Source organism: Ornithodoros turicata, chromosome 9 (genome assembly GCF_037126465.1).
Source record: "Ornithodoros turicata isolate Travis chromosome 9, ASM3712646v1, whole genome shotgun sequence".
Lineage (NCBI taxonomy): Eukaryota > Metazoa > Arthropoda > Arachnida > Ixodida > Argasidae > Ornithodoros > Ornithodoros turicata.
Window position 1 is genome coordinate 15,805,027 of NC_088209.1, and position 19,726 is coordinate 15,824,752.

At 44.4% G+C, this 19,726-nt stretch overlaps 3 protein-coding genes across 8 annotated transcripts in view; 1 reads left to right on the plus strand and 2 right to left on the minus strand.

Annotated features, from left to right (window-relative positions):
• Positions 1-369: 369 nt before the first annotated feature.
• On the minus strand, positions 370-1,351 carry LOC135369517 (large ribosomal subunit protein uL15m-like). The gene has a single exon (XM_064603099.1). The coding sequence runs from the start codon at positions 1,326-1,328 to the stop codon at positions 450-452; it is 879 nt and encodes a 292-aa protein (XP_064459169.1). The 5' UTR covers positions 1,329-1,351; the 3' UTR covers positions 370-449.
• Positions 1,352-1,557: 206 nt separating this feature from the next.
• LOC135368192 (splicing factor C9orf78-like) lies at positions 1,558-11,731 on the plus strand. 3 transcript variants are annotated; one of them, XM_064601323.1, is made up of 10 exons: positions 1,558-1,711; positions 3,045-3,159; positions 3,246-3,307; positions 4,830-4,913; positions 6,024-6,101; positions 6,252-6,380; positions 7,562-7,695; positions 7,787-7,924; positions 8,001-8,097; positions 11,520-11,731. In XM_064601323.1, exons 1-9 carry the CDS (start codon positions 1,569-1,571, stop codon positions 8,093-8,095), a joined length of 978 nt encoding a protein of 325 aa, XP_064457393.1. In that variant the 5' UTR covers positions 1,558-1,568; the 3' UTR covers positions 8,096-8,097; positions 11,520-11,731. The 3 variants fall into 3 exon arrangements, with proteins under 3 accessions (XP_064457393.1, XP_064457392.1, XP_064457391.1); XM_064601322.1 differs by lacking the exon at positions 11,520-11,731 and adding an exon at positions 8,163-8,347; XM_064601321.1 differs by lacking the exon at positions 11,520-11,731 and having other exon boundaries at positions 8,001-8,347.
• Positions 11,732-13,384: 1,653 nt separating this feature from the next.
• The window catches only part of LOC135368190 (choline transporter-like protein 4), a 71,748-nt gene continuing 65,406 nt past the window's right edge, over positions 13,385-19,726 (minus strand). For all 4 annotated transcript variants that reach the window (XM_064601317.1, XM_064601318.1, XM_064601320.1 and 1 more), the window contains 3 exons: positions 19,136-19,224; positions 16,406-16,490; positions 13,385-14,499 (listed from right to left, as the gene is read on the minus strand). In XM_064601317.1, coding sequence (XP_064457387.1) covers positions 14,393-14,499; positions 16,406-16,490; positions 19,136-19,224 — 281 coding nt within the window. In that variant the 3' untranslated portion in view covers positions 13,385-14,392. The remainder of the gene's footprint in view (positions 14,500-16,405; positions 16,491-19,135; positions 19,225-19,726) is intronic.

The window sequence follows — 19,726 nt, forward strand, 5'->3', positions numbered from 1 at the left end:
GTGGTATTAGATTAAATTAGATATAGATGACAAAAAACAACGATGGGCCTAATATAGGTTACCTGATGTGACAGCTGCTGAATGCGAGTTAGCTATAATAAATCAAAAAATAAATCAAGTGATATATGAACTATAATGACAAAACATGCTAGAATTCCATAAACACACATTTCATCTCCAGTTGTGAACAGGACACAAGAAGGCACCAGGGACAAGCTGATAACTCATATCGTAGAAAATCTCTATTGTGCACAGCAGCTTGTTCATCAGCAACATGCTGCAACACGTTATTCCGATGCATTCACCAAAGTTCAGAATCTCCCTCCAAAAAAGCTATGTCACGTCACCCAGCAAAGACGAGAACAACGCTCAAGATGCCTCATCTTTGTTTTATTGTAAATCTAACTGTATAGCAGGAGATACCTAGAGTAGGAAGCTAACGCAACATCTCATTCGTTGTAGTACGCTTGGTACTCAGGGTCACGAGGCTTCAATATCACTTTATCGCGCATGTTGACAACCCACCCTGGTTCTAGCCCATAAAAAACCTGCCGAGGATCTTTGCGAGCAGTCAACATTGCAAAGTCTGGATCTTTCGACAGGTCAGGTAGCACGTAGCCGTACTTCTGTGCTAAAAAGAACCTTTCGCTTGCAACTTGTTCAGGATCAGCAAGGTAGCCCCGGGACTTGGGGTCGCTGTAGTACCCAATGCCGTCTTCAGGAGGTAGCATTCTTTTGGGTATTGGTATCCCCTTTAGGAAGAACTTCTCTGGATCCACCAGTGCCATCACGCTTTCCATGTCATAGAAAGCAGTGGTGATGACGCCGCCGTTCCTCTCTATGGCCGCAATAACGTGCTCTTTCGCATGCTGAACTTCGATGTTTATTTTCGCCTTGAAATTGTCGATACCTTCGTCCGTTAACTGGAGGCCGAAATGCTGCTGAAAGGGCTCAACGAAACAAAGTTTTGTGTTGCAGAGCGTGGCCAAGTCAATGGGTTGGCTAGCGTCGATCCTGCCGAGGTCAATCATCATTTGGAGCTGCTGCAACGAGATGGGAGGATACTGTCGTCGAAGATGATGCCCTTTGTTGTAGTTTTCGATGGGGACTTTAAGGTAAAACGGGAACTGGCCACCTTCGAAGCCAAGTCGGGCATGGCCCATACGCTGCTTGTGCCCCTTATGTGGAAATAATCGCCTTCGACGGTCTCCTCTGAAATGTGGTTTCTTCGCATAGTGACTTCCAGGCGTGTCTCTAAGATTATTAAGACATACCCGTGGCAAAAACCGAAGAACTTCCAATGCCTTTTCGGTAACGGAAGACGCCATTCTTGTCTCGTGCGGCTGCTGCTACTGCCACCACTACCTGTCGTACATTTCCTTACATACTGCAGTATGATGACATTAAATCTCAGAGTGATCTTAAAAGTATTACTTTATTTATAATTCGTAAGAAGTAACGCTATATATATATATATATATATCTGTTAGTAAATTCTAAATTCTAGCCTGATACTTAGCCATAGCCCATAGCTGTGTCTCTAGCCATAGAAAGACTGAACGCTGAACATGGCGGAAGGTGAAGTGTCTGCAGAATCTGAAGCTCCAAAAATTGTGTTTAAAAGTAGGAAAACTAAACGGAAGTGCTTTCGTTCGAGAGGAGGGACAGAAAATGATGATTCTGACAAGGAGGCAGAGGAAGAGGTGTCCAGGTAAACAAACGAGATTATATACTGCGAAGAACGAGGGCGGGACATACGATGTAACGTTTCCTCCGAAAGCTTGGTACCGTCGCGTCATATTCCAAGACCACGATACGCTTTGACAGGTGTACCTCGAAATAGAGTGATCGAAATCGCCCGTTCACCTGTGGTGCCACGACGCTGAAAATGAGCAAAAGTCGGGAGTTGAAAAACTGTGAAAGAATGGTGCAGGCAAGGGTTGTTGAATGACTGAGTAAATGTATCCTGGAAATGTCGTTTGTCATACAAATCATCGAGAGCGAACGACATCATTGGGGTTCTTGGCCATTACAGTCCATGCTATTGCCTGCATGTTACTCTAACCTATCACATTGCTCATGTCTTTAGGCGCTAATACTTTTTTTTTCTTTTTTTTTTTCAGTAACCGTAACGACAGCTTGGTATAGTTTTACGTGGTAATCTGTGCTGGACAATCATGCTTCGCATGTCCGAGAGCCGCAGTACTCGACTTCAGTCATCTGGATAGCTAATTTCCAGATAAGCGAATCGAGTACAGGACACTTGTCTTGGCAAGTCTTGGCGCTCTAAGGTCCGGTTTTACCAATGTTGGTAACTTTGAATCAAGATGAAGTGTTGCTAAAACTTGCAATTAACGCTCAGTGCTTTCTCTTTTCTTCTTTTTTTGCGAACACCAGTTGGTGAGGTGGTGAATGTTTCTGTAATAATAACTGCCTTTTGTGAAGCACAGTTAAGCGTAAAATTCAAGTTAGGGCACCGTCGATCTCGGTTCAAGTATTAACCGCCATTGGTGATACCGGGGCTAGATGAGCTTGTTGCCGCTGATGATAGCATTTCAACTTCCGTCAGAGCCACATGCCAAGTATAACGGCGTGCAGATTTCCCTCAAACAGCGGAGCGCGTGTCTTCGGTGCTGATATACAGATGGAAACGAGGTTGGGATGATCCACTATCCCATTGAAGGGAGGGTCGGTACGCACAACGGATGCGTCAGATAAATGGTGCTGTGTGGCGAATGCATCCGCTGTGCTTCCCGACCCTCCGTTGAAGTGGACATTGCCATGAAGAAGCAATGTTCAATTAAATTAAATTAAATCCAATTTTATTTCCATCATACAATGAGACTTGACAGAAAGCAGCAAGGCGACTTGACAAAGGCCGAGATCCCAGGCGGGACTGACTTTGAGCAAGTAAATTCGTGAACAATCAGAGAGGATACCAAGTTTTCCTATTGTCCGTGTTGTAGATGAACGAGATATGACTGTATTGCAATAACTGAGCTGCGGTGTGCTGAAAAGCTACCTGTTATTGCTTCTCACGTTAGAGAAATACTGGAAGACACTAAAGAAATACAGAAGCTGAGAAAAAGGCCACATGGGGTGAGCATCATTGGTCTGAATCTTGGGAAGAAGCTCACTACGAAAGAGGAGCTGGTGATTGTGAGTATTTTGCGAGCCCACTTTTAGTTAGCGCAACGTTTAGTTAGGTTCCTGTGCACAAATTGAATCCATTGATGTGTTTCCAGGAGGACCCCTTCAAGCTTAAATCGGGTGGCATGATCGACATGAAAGCCCTGAAAGGAAAAAGGTAACGTATACTTACCGTATTTTCACGCGTATTAGCCGCGGCTTATGCGCGATTTTTTTTTTCTCACGGGCGCCCTGCGGCTTATCCACCGGTGCGGCTTATCTGATGACTATTTTTTTCTGGTATTTTCCCCATACGCCGATTTTAACGAAAGGGCCGACAGTGTCTCTGGAACAGCACTGTCCTGCCGACACGAACAGTGCGTAACAGGGACGGGTCCACATTCGAGTAGATTGATCTTCCTGGTGCATTCCCCCAAGCAGCTTTAAGGAAAGTGGTGACAGTGATTCACGTCTTCTGGAAGATCACTGACCCATCAGTCCACGAAAAACACTTGACAAGGGCACAATCCGATCCTGGTAGAACTCCAGAACTGACCTCCTCTGTTGTACACTGTGCCGATCCCGGAGTATGGACCACAGGGTTTATGGCCTTCTCTATGGTCTCCTTTGTCGCACAAATCAGTCGTCTCGTATTGCCCGCGGCTTATCTGCGGGTGCGGCTTATCTCCCAGAAAATTTTCAAAACGTCCCAAAAAACGCGTCCTGCGGCTTATCTGCGGTGCGGCTTATACGCGTGAAATTACGGTACTCACTGGGTGCATGAGGCTAAGGTTACAGATAAATAGAGCATAGAGCCTGAAGTTTTCAGGATTTTCTTTTTTCTAAAGTCAGGGAGTAAAAATTGGGTAAGTTAACATGTGCTATAAATTCATGCAAATTCGGGTGGAAAAAGTTCCAGTACGCAAAATTCGGGAAGAAATTGGGCTCAGTTACTCAAACTAACTGAACTGGTTCGGTACAAATGGTGATGTAACTGCGCTTGCTGCCAAACAGGCTAGTGTTCATTCCTACGGACATTTCAGTAAGGGCAGTGAGTCCGAATAATCGAGCGCGTCCGAAAAATCGGGGTCCGAAAAATCAGTCGGCGACTGTACTCCTGCCTAAGCCTTGTTCAGACGTCAGCTCGATTGTTGCGCCGTGGCTTAAGCCTTGTGACACGCTAAACAACAGTAACACTGCGCCATCTCTTAGGCGAGAGCGGAAGCCTGGGAAGTGCCTGTCCTCCTCGTCCTCTTATTGGCCAGAACCCAGGAGGTGGTGCCTCCTTAGGTTTTGATCAGCAAACACAACGATAGTCCCATATTTGAGGTCTCACTAAGACATCAGCTGTTACAAGTGTGCTCTAAATCAAGAACATCGAAGATATCGAAATGAGACGTATGCGTAATGTGCACAACAAATACTGCCATACGAGCCGATAAATTAACGAGATTGGAAAATATCGTTGCAAACGCTGCCTCATAATAGTAATGGGAAGGATAATGACTGAGAATCATGCGCGAACAATGTTTTGTACCAATGAAACTGATCCAACGCCGCAACCGCTACACAGCCTGCAATGATCAGCAAGACCCCAAATCGCATGCGTGATGCATAAATCTGGTATTGTGCATGGATGCTCGTTTATCGGCTGTGAGCGCCTCTGACAACACATCACTTTTTTTTTTTTCACATTCCAGGGTAGTTGTGGACGAACTGGATGCCGTGAATCTCGGCAACACATTTTCTGTCGAAACTAATCAGAGGGATGAAGATGCAGACATGTGAGTGTGCAGTATATTTTGGTATTTGCAGTATATTTTGGTATTTGTGCAGTATATTTTGTTCTTATGATGTTGTGTGACACTTGTATTGAAGTTCTGCAACTGTAATATCCATGCAAGAGACTTACTCTGCTGCCACAGCACAATTAGCAGTTAGAAGATTAGTTTATTATTTGGTTAATTGATTGAATCGAAATAGCATTTGCATTGCTGCGAGGCATGCACATATGCGTCAGGAAGGGAATGTAGTGGTTAAGTTAATTGAAGGACGGCAGTTGACAAAAACCCTTCCTTGATCCTTCCCGTGTGCTTCAGAAGGATGATTAACATCTGAAGGATAACTATCTGAAGGATGATAAATGTCTTTCAGATCATTGCTTGGGCATTGGTGATGCGTTGTCCTAATTGTTGTTCTACAACAGACGTCATCTTGATTTTATGCTTCCCCTGGATGTCGAACAACGTGAAAGTACAGTGAACCTTTGATTTAAGTTATGGACCATTAACGTTTCCGGAAAAATTGTTACTAAATTAGGATTTGGAACAAGAAAGGGAAGTACGCCCCTAAAGGGCACCAGCCACAAACAGAGCCCTGTGTGTGATAGGGTTAAACCTGGTAATATCCAATGGGGGCACCAGTTTCCCCCTTCTCCGCTGGAGAACAGCGCGCTGTTCCGAGGTAACCAGTTTTGGGCGGAGGATACTCAACACGGACAGCGAATTCTTGGAAGGAGAAACCACGTGACACGATCGGCCCAATCGCGGACACCGAAAGGCCGCTCCGGCGCGGAGAAGGAATGCTATGCTCTGTACCCCTATTTAGTGACTCCAGCACGTACCTTGCTGCAGGGTTGCTTGTGTTCTCAGCAGGATTCAGCCCTGCATCCTTGTTGATTTAAGCATACATGTTACCAACAGGTATGCCCGCGTTATGTCGGTATGGTGCAAAATATGCACTTCCAACCTCTCCCTTCAACCTTTGGAGGGGAGGTCCAAGTACGGCAGAGCGTTTCAGAACGCCGTAAGGGACTCACGCACTTTGCTTTGTCTTCCTGCACCAACACCAGCTTTGTCACGTTGCTGAAGGATGTGCAATGCTTGCATCCGCAGGATGAAGTACATAGAGGAAGAACTAGCCAAGCGTAAAGGAAAGGAGCAAGACAGTGACTCTCAGGGTTCTTCTGAAAAGTGAGTCGAGCAACTGTGCAGTATATAAAGAAAAAAATTATAAGGGGCTTCCTACATAATATGCTATTATAATAAGCCCCTGTTATGAGACTGTGGTGTGAGCGATCCCACGTGTTTTAGCGTACACCATCCTTCGTGTAAACTTTGCAGAACACTTGGGCCGGATGACGTCTTATTTCACGTGCCCGAACACCTGCGCAAATCTTCTTCAAAGAAGTCTGAAGAGATGTTGTCTAACCAGATGCTGTCCGGAATCCCCGAGGTCGACCTGGGAATTGAGTGAGCGTGGGATACGTTTTTCAGAGGCTTATACATAGGGCCTGACTTTTTCGGATTATATTTTCCAGCAAAATCGGGGGGAGGTAAATACCGGGTTATATTTTTCTTCAATAATTCAGGTGTAATCGGGTTGAACCGAACCTGATTCAACCTGATTCTGGTTGAATCGTGCTGGATCAGGCGTAAATCTTTGGTTTACTCCGCATGATACACGTGACACTCCAGTAGACACAGCGCACCAATATTTAGTCTATGCATCTAAGAGGCAGCAGGTTCTCTGTTTTTACAGTTTGTATTAGCATATTTATGCAGTTATAACATAGTTGTGTGTTAGTTGTGATGACTTCGGATTCCCCTGTTCCAGCAGTTTTCACGGAGATACCTGGTTAAACCCTGTTTTTCATGATTTGATTCGGGAGGTAAATATCGGGCATAATCTGTTATAACCCTAAAAAGTCGGGCCCTACTTATACAAGGTGTTCACGCTAACTATAGACAGATTTTTAAATAGACTAACCATTTTTAATTAGTACGTCGACCTAGGAGGTTGCCCTTGTAAGATGCGGCCGTTGACATGGACAACTTGTATACAGGGAGGTCCTTTCTTCTTTTTCCTTTGCAGACTTTTTATAAAAAAAAGAAAAAAGCTATAAGAGCAGCGTAGATGTCGTTTTTGCAGTTGAGTTGTATGGCTACAGCCAGGCGAACACATACCCTCGAAAAGATTATGCAACTACACGGTGACTAAGTACCTGAAATTCATTAACTAACTCTTCAAGTAGGGAATTTCAGCCAAAACAAAGATAGCAGGACAAGTGACAATACTTGTACAAAGTCATTCTAACTTTTAAAGACCCTGAAGCGAGCCATCTCTTCTGTGGACCCATGCCAACCTATGGACATTCCCTTAATGCTGCCTTGTGAGTGGATGTCACATGGTTCCTCCAAGCTCTACTCTCTCCCCCAAATTGTTCTTTTGTGTTGGTGGCTGAATTTGCACTTTGGCAAGTTCTGTTTTCTAGCTTTTTTTTTGTTCGTGCCTGGGAGTTTTACCTCGAGTGACAACGATTCAAACCGGGGGCACCAAACACAGGGCTATATTGATATAGCATAGGGACCATTACCAAACTGTTTAGTTGCCGTGGAGTAGAAACCTTGTGCTTGTGTGTGTGTGTGTGCAGGGAACGCATCCGCAATATTGAAGCCACGGAAGAAGCCAAGATGAAGCTGCTGAAGGAACGCATGTCCAAGAAGGAGAAAGAGACTTCGTTTGTGCCTACCAACATGGCAGTGAATTTTGTGCAGCACAACCGATGTAAGTTCAACTCTTTCAATCCATTTCCATCCAATTCTTCCTCGATGGCGTACATTCGTACTTAATTGCTTTATCTCTTCCGTTGCAATAGTCAATATCGACGACGGTAGCAGACGACAGAATCTAAAACGGCCACCGAAAGAAAGAGAACCAGCGGTGTCCAAGCCAGTAGTGGTGATCGCGGAGGCAGAGGGTGTTGAACCCCAAATACCTGGCTGGCAGGGAAAGGGTGTGTATTGTGTTGTCAGATATTTCTATGTGTCGAAGTCATGTATTGAAATACAGGTGATCCACGTTTCGCGCAGGCATAAAGGGCTCCCTCAAGTCGAGGAACGACGACGAGAAAGCTACGGATGATTTCCATTTTGAAAAGTTCAAGAAGCAGTTTCGGCGGTACTAGTGGTACTTATGCCTGTCCTACCTCACATCGTGTACAGCAGCTCATACTTGTCATCTCGTGATTACAGCCCATGCAAGTTGCGTCAGTTTCAATCTGTTTTGTACGATTGCCAGAGAGTCCACTGTGGCTGGAGGCCTCCAATTACAGTCGCCGTCCGATTTTTCGGACTCGACGGGGATCGCGCAAAAGTCCGAATAATCGAGCAGTCCGAAAAAACGAATTTTGCTTCAAAATAAACTTTACTAACCCCTAGTAGGCTGCAAAAATTTGTCGATGTTTTCCTAACGCGCTTCCAGCTCTGCCTGATAACATCAGCTTCTATTTCCCGAAGCGACATTTCGTCAACGTACACTGTGAGAGGTACCGCCGTCATCAAGTCCGCAAGTCGGCTTCACCTAACGCATGCGTGTTTTAGGTGAAGCTCGCTTTACAGCGCCGTAGCGCGACTCGCGGGCGGACAGCACGTGCTGGGCCGTTGGCCAAAAACGAAGACGCAAAAGGGCTACGACAGACCTCTTCTACTCAGAGGAATGCAAAATGAACAATCATTACTGCCTATTTTTTTGCCTCGATATTTTAGTTGGTTGATTTCTTTTGACACGAATTTCGGATGATACCAATATTTTCCGTCACCCCAAGAGAGAAATTCGCGGGTTGGGCAAACAGAGTCCGAAATATCGAGCGACGGAGCTGCACGGCGTCCGAAATTTTGGACGTTCTTATATATCAACTCTATGGGACCCGCGGCCGTCCCGCGAACGAGTCCGAATAATCGAGCACGTCCGAAAAATCGGGGTCCGAAAAATCGGTCGGCGGCAGCATAAAACCATTCCGGGACATTCCAACTTCCTGCCTGGTTTAGTCACATGAGCAGGACGTTCGAGGCCTTAAAGTGCTCGGGCCTCCAGGAAGAGACAAATTAAACGGATTTTCCGAAGCTACGTAACGTTAGCTGCCTACTCCCGAGCACAAGCAAACAGGATACTGTCGATGGCATACTCAATCCATACCTGCCAACTCACCCGAATTTCGTTCTTTCTTCCCATTGAACGAACCTGCCCTCCAGTCTCCCAGAAAATTGGAGCTTTTCTTCCATCAACAACTTTATTTTAAGATGATAAACGGGAAGTTTCATCAGCAGGGACGATACCCTGTCCCATTGCTGGTGGTGATGTGGAGAATGAAATAATGAGTCCCTTCACGACAAGGTTTCTTCTCTCATTTTCCTTTAATAGCAGCGCAGTCGCGTTCCCGAAGAATTCGACTGCCCGTAAACCTGTTCTGTGGCATGACCGTCCATTTTTGGAGGTCGCAGCAGATCGTCGTGTGTTTCATTGTGTCCGTGTTTCTCGAGGAGACGTGCTATCGCCCCATCGTCAGTCCAGCCACGTACCGTAGTTTTGTCTCCTTCGATGGCGCTCTCCAAGCAGAAGAAATACCTGCATGTGTTCCTCGTATAATTAGGGCCTGACTTTTTCGGGTTTTATTTTTGGCCAAATTCGGGGGGTAAATATCGGGTGATATTTTTCATTCGAAAATTCGGGTGTATTCGGGTTAAATCCTGTTGCGGCATATTCTGTCGTCAGGAATTCGGGTGCATTCGGGTGATTTTTTTTTGTTTAATAAAAATTTGTCTTAACATGGAACTAATGTTTAGCAATGTTATCAAACTTTATTTTAATGCACGCATACGAGTGCGCCACGCGACCCGGATGTTTTCGGGTAGATTCGGGTTAAACCCGAATTTTACAGATTTCGTTCGGGGGGGTAAATATCGGGCGGATACGGGTTTAACCCTAAAAAGTCAGGCCCTACGTATAATGTGCCAAGTGCCTCTTCACTGGTTTTCACTGAGCACAACATGCTGCGGAGTGTAAGCGACCACATGTGGCCGCTGTTCTGGAAGATGTTCCGAGGAACAGCAGAACCCCGACGAGTATCTGCTTTGCAGAGTGGTCATGTTGAACTCGTTACTCAGTAAGACGCTGTGTCCAAAATGTTCGAGACGGGAAATCTTAGTTCCAGGAACCAGGCTTGCATGAGCAGCGAAGATGAACCTGGACCCTGAGGACTGTGGCACAATTGCAGATTAGTGGTTATTACTACGAAAATAAGGGAACAGAGTGTGTGAATCATGCACGCCTTCAAGTATGGAGTTCCTGAACTTCAGCTGGCTGTTCAAGCCATCAAAAGTGTAGAACAAGGGTCTACTGCCCTGACTGACTTTTGGTCATACAAAAACAGCTAAAGTGCATCAAACAGAGAGCCAGGAGGGCAAGAGAAACCGTGCTCGAAAGATTATGGTGCTGGGGCCCTCTAATGTGCAGTAAAAATAGTGTTAAACTTTGCACTTCATTTTCTAAAAAAAACTTCTCGCTCTACATGCTCTGCCTGTGAAGCTGATATCTCCACATCGACTCGGTCTATTTTGGTGCAGTTTATTCTCTTATAATCGCGGCACCTTCCTAGAGGTCGTGACATTCTTATTTTTTCAACTAAATTAATTTGTAATTTATGCTATTGTCATACATTTCTATGCCAGATACATGAGTTGCAACCACATAAGGAAAAAAATGAAAACCAAAAGTTGTCGTGCTGGAAATTGAAAAAAAAAAAAAGAAAACTAAGAATTTCACAACCTCAGCCATACGTAAGGCCCTTCGTTTTCCGCGATTCTGTGATTCCGCGGAATTCGCAATTAATCGCGGAATCCTTCGTTTGGCACAGAGTCTCACGGAATCCTTTATTTTTAAGGGTGTGTGGATATTAGAGTTCTCAAATTCGAATCGAATATCAATCACTCAAAGAATCGAAATGCCCAATATTCGGGCTTCCGGATACTTTGACTATTCGCCGAATACGAACGACACCTCCCGAAAGTGGGCTTCACCTGACGCTTCCCTGCATGAAGTGAAGCCGCCCCTACAAAATTGAAGCCTGCTTTACGAAATTGTTTATGCTGCATGTCAAAAACAGACAGATTGTAATTTAGCTTAGTGTAATAACATTAGCCCAAGTTTATTGTGTATACTTCACCTGAGGAAGGGTCTGCGTCCCTCCCGTATGCAGTATAGCGGTAGCAGTGGAGGATTTTGATTTGATGTCTGGGAGGTTGCCTTCAAGAAGTTAAGTCTTTTAAATAATGGCTACAGCCCAAGAACAAAAAGGGGTGTACTAAAAAGGTAACTTCCCCATGGCATGTATTGTAAACTCCTTCCTATAAAGTTCCTATGAACTCTGTAGGTGCTCAAAGATCTTTCAGCAGGTATAAAATGACTTCAGGCGACAGACCGCATCAGATGAGAACACAAGATATCATGTATGTAATGCTGAGCCGGAACAGTGCTTTGAATCTGTAATTTTATAACATATTTTTTGGTTCCCACATTATCCAAGAAAATAAAGTGTCTTCCATTTCATGCAGCTGTTGACTACTCGCCTCGGAAAATCACAGAATTTACAAGTCAGTGGCGCGGAATTTTGAATTTGCCGCAGCAGAAAACAGAGGGCCTTGGCCATACATTTGGGAATACACTCCAACACAGTCTTCTGTTGCATTCTTCAAACTTAGCAGTCCCTTCACAAAATGCAGAGATAAAAAAAAAATGTGAAAATAAAGTCTTTGAGATATCGTAATTTTTTGGTTAATTCATTTTGAGAGCACTATCAACATGTGTGCAAATTTTCATAATCTATTAAGAAAAAAAAAGTTTGTGTTGATCCCCACGTCCCCCATTAAAAGCGGCGTCTGCAAGGAATCCGGAATTCTAAAGTTGATACGATATCCACTTGGAGACTGTATGGCTCAACCTTCAAGAATCCCGCGCGAATGTCTGCATCAATTGATTCCAGTTCCTTGTAAGCCTGGATCATACAGCCAGCGTATATGAGTTTGAGCGCGCTGACATGCAAATCAGCCTTTGCAGAGGTTACAATTTCACTATCAGAGTCAGAAGGGTTCTAGGGGAAGACAAATGGAACAGGTTACTGCCCAGTTGTGATACCTTTTGTTAACTCCTTCCCAGAAGTTCAAGGTGTAGGGCTCCTAAGACGCCAGATGCAGGGCCGAAAGCTGCGGTACCGCAAATTATTGCCTGACCCTGACCATTTGCAAATTCACGAATTATTGAGCCCACAAATTTAACCACTTGTACAGTATTCCGGTTACATGTGTTTCAGATGCCCACTATTCCGATCGCGTCTCCAGTTCAACTGCGGCTTTTGTCCAGACACCGCCTGTAAGAGAACCATATTTTGCTTCCTGCGGTAGGGAGAGCTGGTACTGTGCCTCACTTGTGAAGCTTGTCTGTTTTTTTTTTTTTCTGGTAAAGGTCACTTATTAGAAGTGATGGCCACTAACTACTTCTACGGTACTTTAACTATACAGTGAACCCTCGTTATTATGACCATGGTCGTCCCCGAAAATTTTGGTCGTAATGCGGAATTGTCATACTAACGGGGGAGATTTGCATACTAAATGTCAGATTATCGGTGGTCATATTAACGAGGGTTCACTGTAACTACTTCGCAATAGAGTACTTTAACTAGTAGTTTAACTATACTATTCAGGTGAGGTAGTTAAAACTACTTGTTTAACTACTGCAATGTAGTTTAACTACATCTCTAACTATTTAACGTCGTCTATCTACACCAATCCCATTCTATAGTGTTCTTGGACACCGAAATATGAATCACAAGCAGTGACGAAAGTGAAGATTTCGTACGCATGCACGATACAATTGCTCTGCACCTTGCATAAAACGTCATAAATAAACTGAACTGAAAAGCGAAACCTGCATTCTCATCAAACGTGTAGCTCAAAGTAAAAGGCAGAAGATCAATCGTGCCGTAAAGCTTGCAGCAAAATCTGAAGTAGTTGGCACCTGCAGTAACCTAACTACTGTAATTAACTACTCAAAATAATAGTTTAACGAGTAGTTGGACTACATTTCTGCAAGTAGTTAACTACTTTATAACTACAATCAGGTAGTTTAGCTAGTAGTTTAACTACATGTAGTTAACTACTGGCCATCACTGCTTATTAGTGAGGCTGCTCTACTTTTTTGCCTCTGAGCTTCTCACATTGACGAACTGTTACTCTCGGCATGTTGCTGCAGCATGGCCGCTCACGATTTGCTACATATCGTCATGGCAGCTGTCTATGGTTTCCCCTGGCTTCAGCTGCTCTTTTTTTGCAACTTCCCTGACAGTTCCCAGTTTTCCAGGCTGGCAGACACCCTGCAGTAGTGGGTAGTCAAAAATTATGAAATATTCAGCATTCCAGACACGTAGGTGAATCAACAGATTTATTCTAGTGAACTCTTTCTCATCATCTCAGAAATAAAATAGAGTTATGCGAGTTAAAAGTTATAACAGGAACGAGGCATTAGCAATTTTTAAACACGAGAACAAGTGCACTTTTATATACGTAGCTCCTTTAGGTATGAAAATACGGAGAGTTTGGAGAAACCTCCTCGAAAAATGCCGATAGTAGTATCCTGGCAAAGTTTTAAGTACATTTCAGTTACATTTCAGTGGCACTTTGCAAAGCCCAGTTTATAGTGTTGCTGTAGCTTGAGAGAACAGCATTTTTCTGGCATGGAAACTATACATTCTGGCTGGAGTAGTTTTATGGCAGGCTGTTCACAAGAATTTAAAGGGATTGGGACAGTAGCATTATATTCAGTTTGAGAAAAAAAAAAAAAAAGGCAAAAGAAAATAGGATGTCATTGTTATGATCTTGTGACCCATGCTTCAGAGAGCAGAATCACGCCAAGGGCAGAATCACGTCATTGCAGTCCCCAAACCTATCACTGGTATGACCTTACACCGAAGCTGCTTTCCTGCGTTTCCTGGCAAGCACACTGGGTACCAACAGTATCAACGTGTCACAACACTTAAAACAATGCACTGCTCCTGATATATACGTACACAATCATTGGGCCACTGAGAGCAGCACATTGAGTCCTGTCACAGTAGCTAGACAAGGCTACAAACGTCCTAACACCCATATTTTTTTTGGCAAAGGCATCATAAAAGTTCACGAGGCACATTTACTCATCATCCCTCAACGAAAGCCGCTTGATCCGATGTGCTGAGAAACTATACTAAATGACGGGGGTATGGTGAATGAAACGTACAAAACAATCACATGCTCGGGGGAAACGCACACAGAAATCGTGTGCATGCATCGTAACCGAGAAGCGCTTGAGGTATTGTAAGTCCCCGAGGAAAGTCACGCTGCCTCACAGTTTTGAGCACTGTCGTGCCCTTTTTGCACGGCAGTAAAAGCTGCGCTTATTTTACGTCCTGGAACTTGTTCTTCTTCCCGAGGATCTTCATCAGCTCCTTGGACATGAAGTATGGCTTCTCCTCCGAGCCGTCGTTCCTCTCGCAATCTTCCACTGAAGGAAGAAGAGCACGGGATGCATTAGGCCATGAGTGCACACACTGGGGTGGGGTGAAGCTACGCCATTTACTTGCAAGTTTATTTATTTATTCATTTAAATACCCTCAGGGCGTTAGTAATGCAGAGGGGAGTGGTGGCCACGTTGAGACTGGGAGGTGACACGGGTTCGAATCCTGTCACTGGCTGTGCTGTCTGAGGTTTTCCGTGGGTTTTCCGAAGACTTTCCAGACGAATGTCTGTACAGTTCCCCCTGAAGTCGGCCCAGACGTGGACGGATGGAGAGAGGACAGCAGGAAGGAGTGGGGCACAAAGGGGGTTAGTGTGCGTCCTGGGTCGAATTCAGGGGGAACTGTGCCGACATTTGTCAGGAAAGTCTTTGGAAAACCCAGTACTGAAAACCCAGGGAAAACCTCAGACAGCACAGCCGGTGACAGGATAATAAGAATAACAGTGCTACATAATCATTAGTGACACTTTTGAACTGAGCGATGGGCGGAATTGATGTCACTGAACCACGGAGGTGGTTCCAGTCGATGGCGGTGCGGTAGGAAAAGGAGTCTGCATGAGATTTGGTTGAGCAAGATGGAATGTGTACTTCTGAACGATGGTCAGCGCGATTTAGTATGTATGCAGGTGGAAATATAAAGCGAGATCGCAAGCTGTCGTTATGATAATATGTTTTGTGGAACAGGCACAGAATGAAAATTTTTTGGCGCAAGGCTAGGTTAGTAAGTTGCAATTTATGTTTCACAAAAGTTACACTGATGTGCGTCATATGCAACACCGTGATTACTTACAGGTGAGCGCGGATAACGCTGACAGTAACAACGGCAATATCCACACCACTCGAGATCGGTGTATCCAAACCCGCATCTTTGTGGATATTGAGTATTCCCTCAGTACAGCTTGGGACAAACGTTTATGGAGTACGGCACCGGCGTATTTCTTCATCAGAAAAGCCCCCTGCTAGCTATCCAGAAGAGATAGAATAAGTAGCGTGGTGACCAGCCATTCTATTCAACTCTCTGTACGTGTGTCCACTACTGTTTCCAGCTAGGGTGTCATCCCAACAGAGAAATGAGACATGGCGTTGTTCGTAAACTTTGGTATCAAGCTGTACATCCAAGTTTGTCGCATTTCTAGGACAGATATCTCCATAACTAAAAGATACTGTCGATGGCAGTCTTACTTCTGGTCATGGTAACCCCCAACTTTTCACGTTTAGTCTACGGTGTGTTCTGCAACGAATGAAAACGAGCTCGTGCGGAAGAACAAGAACAACGAGACAAGCAGTGCGCATACGAAGCCTCTGTTCTGCACACTTTTCACAAATTCTGCTCTCTTGGAAAGTGCATACTAGAGAATAGGGGAAAGAGAAGGGTATGTGGTGAAGAAAGACACAGGGACTTGCCAGTGTCATGCGAGGATCATGCCAACTGCCTGTGGCTGCTTTCTTTGTGTTCTTGTAAATTTTGTTGCACAATGACCACTACACCACACAGCAACAATAATACTTTTTGCATAGTGACTATTTATGGTAAACTTCACTTCATTGCTCTTTGAGTGACGGTATTTCTGCTTGTTCCAGAGCATTAGAGATACGTGCATTGGCTGAGCAGCGAGGACATGGGCTTACTTTGAGGAAGGTTATCCATTCCATAGAGACAGAGTTGCGCAGTGATTAGGAAGAAGGCTCATATTTCACTTTGTACAGTAAACCCCCAATGTAATGTAAATGCTTTTTTCGAATTATCGCTTTCTGTGGAGTATCACGCTGTCCAAGCCGAAGCGCGTGCATTTCGGATCGGATTATTTTGCCTTTCCTGTCCGACGATTCATGTCTGTGTAGCAGAAGCACAACTAGTTGGTGCTTCCGTGAAGGTAATTATAACACCACTCACAGAAACAGAGGAAGAGTGTGTCCACGGCCATCCCGTAGACGCTGAAGAAACTCGATGCGATGACGTAGGCTCCAGCTGATATTGTCTGTTTAAAAGAAAGCAAAAAAGGTAGGAGTTAAAAGGCCACTAAAACATAATTAAGGCCCCGGGTTTTATAAACAAAGTACAGAAGCCGACACTGAAGATTTTTGTTTAAGTTTAATTTGTACAAGCTTTCGCATGGAGGCCCACGCTTACTCAGGTACGCTTCCTTGGTACCTGAGGGAGCGTTGACCTCCACGCGAAAGCCTGTACAAACTAAAACTTAAACAAAAATCTTCAGTGTCGGCTTCTGTATTTTGTTTATATGATGTACAGGACTTGACTCCCCTCTTCGTATACGCTACTGTTACGCCCCAGGTTTTCTGAGATTCCACAAAATTTTGCTCAGTCCTTCGTTTCGCAGAGTTTTGCACAGAATTTCGTGGAAATCCGAAGTCGAAGGACGTGATTGGCACGATGTGGACGGTTACTATGACGGGCAGTGCCTCGGGAGAAGTATTGCATGCTCACGCAAGAGAGTGTCAGATAACGCGCACGCTCCCAAATGCTCCAAGGTGCATGTGACCCTTCGACATAGTAATTGGATTTGGAATGGAATGAGGGTGCTTGCTCCGAATTTAGCGTCTAACGCGTTATTTGTCAATTCCTAAGCAGTAGATGCTGGAAGGTCTTTCAGCAGGTATAAAATGATTGCAGGCAACAGATGGCATTCGCTGTCAGAGAAGAGCACAAGATATCATGTAATGCTGAGCCACAACAGTGCTTTGAATCTGTAAGATTTTTTGTTCCCACATTATCCAAGAAAATAGAGTGTTTCCCATTTCAGGCAGCAGCTGACTCCTTGCCACGGAAAATCGCAGGAACTTACGAGTGCCGCAGAATTTTGAATCTGCCGCAGCAGAAAACCAGGGGCCTTAAATATAATAACTTGTTCTCAAATCGAAGTCCATGTTTCAATTATAGTATGATGCAAGCGAAGTTCACATAAAAATCACACTGGGTGGGCAGTGCGGGCAATGGAGAAGGGTGAGTTCAAGATTCTCAAAGCTACCAAGGCTGCAGTAGCTCATATACCGCAAGCGATAACTCAACTAAGCCATGTAACTGGCATTAAGTTGCATCTGATGAATTAACAGAGCGGTTCACACCGCGAGGCCCACCAACCAAATCAATGTGAGTAGGTAAATGAGGGTTGAATAGAGACGAAATAGTCCATTCATCGTAACGAGAGTCCAGAATCTTGGGCATTTGCCTATACATAAATGCCTACGAATGCCTGAATGTGACATTTTCGGGGTTGCCTGCCTTTTTACGGATTCTATTGAATCGTAGCCAGGGGCGGATTTAAGGGTCTGTCATGTGGGGGGGGGGTCTTGATGAAATTTCGTGCTTTGCGGTGCAGCATCGTCCAGGAGATAGGGCTTTTACATAGAGAACAAGACCGTATGGGGGGGTCGCCCCCCCCTTAAATCCGCCCCTGATCGTAGCCTTCTTTCACATTTTTAGATGCTATAAAAGCCTTTTCTAGAGGCGCAAGCGTGCCTTTCATGCACGTGCAGCATTTTGCTTTTTGTCTTTTCTGTGTTTGGTTTCCTTCTGTACCTTGGTTTGGTAGAACGGGTTCGTGTACGTTGGATCGAAAGATTTCGCACCTCGTGGCCCTTCACGATGTTCGAGGGTGGAGAACTAAAAGTATCATTCAATATAGCGTGGTTCTACACTCTTAAAAATGAACTTCACGGCATAGCACGCTCCTAGCCAACCATCATCTCAAATGATATCGTTATCTGCCCTGATTTGTCGAAAACGGGAGGCGTACGCCTTTTTTGTAGGCCCGAGCATTCATGTACCAGAAGTCAAAGCCTGTACGGTACCATAGTGTTTAAACGAGCAAATCTCCCTGGGTGGAGCACTCTGAAACGCCAACAAAACCTGTGAGCGTGCCTACTTTTGCGTGCGTACTTTATTGCCTGTTTTGATGTTCTTGAGGGCCTAAATGCCTGCCTATTTCCATAGTTTTTAGCGCCTAAATTTCCAGGCCGTAAGCATAACCAAAATAGAGTTGTTAACGTTCTGTCATACGGTGCCGGCACAATGTAATCAACCACTGATTTCGAACGAAAATCGCAGCCATTTAGTTGGTATGTTCTGGTTTCCACTGAATAGATCTCTACCTGAGAAACGTCATCATGACGTTGGTAGACAGACTGAAACCGAAACAAATCGGAAGGGGAGGAATGTGTTTCACTAATGGGCACTTGTTCGCTGCCTCCTATTGAAAGAAAAGTAGGACCGAAGGTCGCGCCCCTTTCAGAGACTACCGTGATCCCCTCAAGACCACGGCCTTTGGGCGCGACCTTGTTCGCCCTAGCCTTGAGCATAGTTCAACTCTACCAAATTGGTGGCGCTGTCGAACACTATGAGGTCATTTGTTTACAAACAGGGAGAGGTCTATACTGCTGTCTTCCATGAACACTTAAACAATGCACTGAGCACTTAAACAATGCACCTCAAATGAATTGAGGTTTTCATTTCACCTCCATGGTTAGCTTTTGACTTTCTTTACCAACATTACTATATTCTACACCATTTCTACATTATTGCCTTCATTATACTGAATGCTGTAAGTTACGCTTCTCAGTCCCATTATCACGACTATGTAGTAGTATGTTCTGGAAGCAGACTTACAATTACAGGAACCAGATAATAGTTTAGTTCAGGAAGATGTTGGTTGAAAGCATCCACTCTTCGGTTGAAGATGTAAAAGCACATGATAGCTGTGGAAGAAAGATAAAATTCAGGAACAAAGCATCTGAACGAATCAGGCACAACAGATTTTTCAGAAACTCTGGTATCTTTGCAACTGCTTAACATTCACACCGCCATATCAATACAGGGTGTTCAAAATTAAGCTTTCACGAGCGCCACGCAAACACAGCGATGACAGGAAACCGGACGATAACTTTACGCTACTTGTGTAAGAAACAGGTGCTGCTAATTATGTAGCACCTGTTTCTTACTCAAGGAACAGAAAAGAATAGCACCAGTTTTCTTTTGTTCGCCTATTTATAAAGTGCTAGTGAAAGCTTAATTTTGAACACCCTGTATGTCACTATTATATTTGTGAAATACTGAAGTTCTTGCATAAAAAATGCTTTGTATCCCAGTGCAATGACGACATAGCCAAAGGTCATTATATGTTTGTACGGAAATTGAGTGGCAGAATTCAAAGAAATGTTGATTCCTGCATGAACGCTTGAAATTGAAAAATTTCACAAA

Coding starts and splice junctions, on each gene's coding strand:
- LOC135369517 (XM_064603099.1), bottom strand. CDS start 1,328: ATGGCGTCTTCCGTTACCGAAAAGGCATTGGAAGTTCTTCGGTTTTTG.
- LOC135368192 (XM_064601323.1), top strand. CDS start 1,569: ATGGCGGAAGGTGAAGTGTCTGCAGAATCTGAAGCTCCAAAAATTGTG. Junction 1,712..3,044: donor GCAGAGGAAGAGGTGTCCAG/GTAAACAAACGA, acceptor TTCTCACGTTAG/AGAAATACTGGAAGACACTA. Junction 6,102..6,251: donor TCTCAGGGTTCTTCTGAAAA/GTGAGTCGAGCA, acceptor TAAACTTTGCAG/AACACTTGGGCCGGATGACG.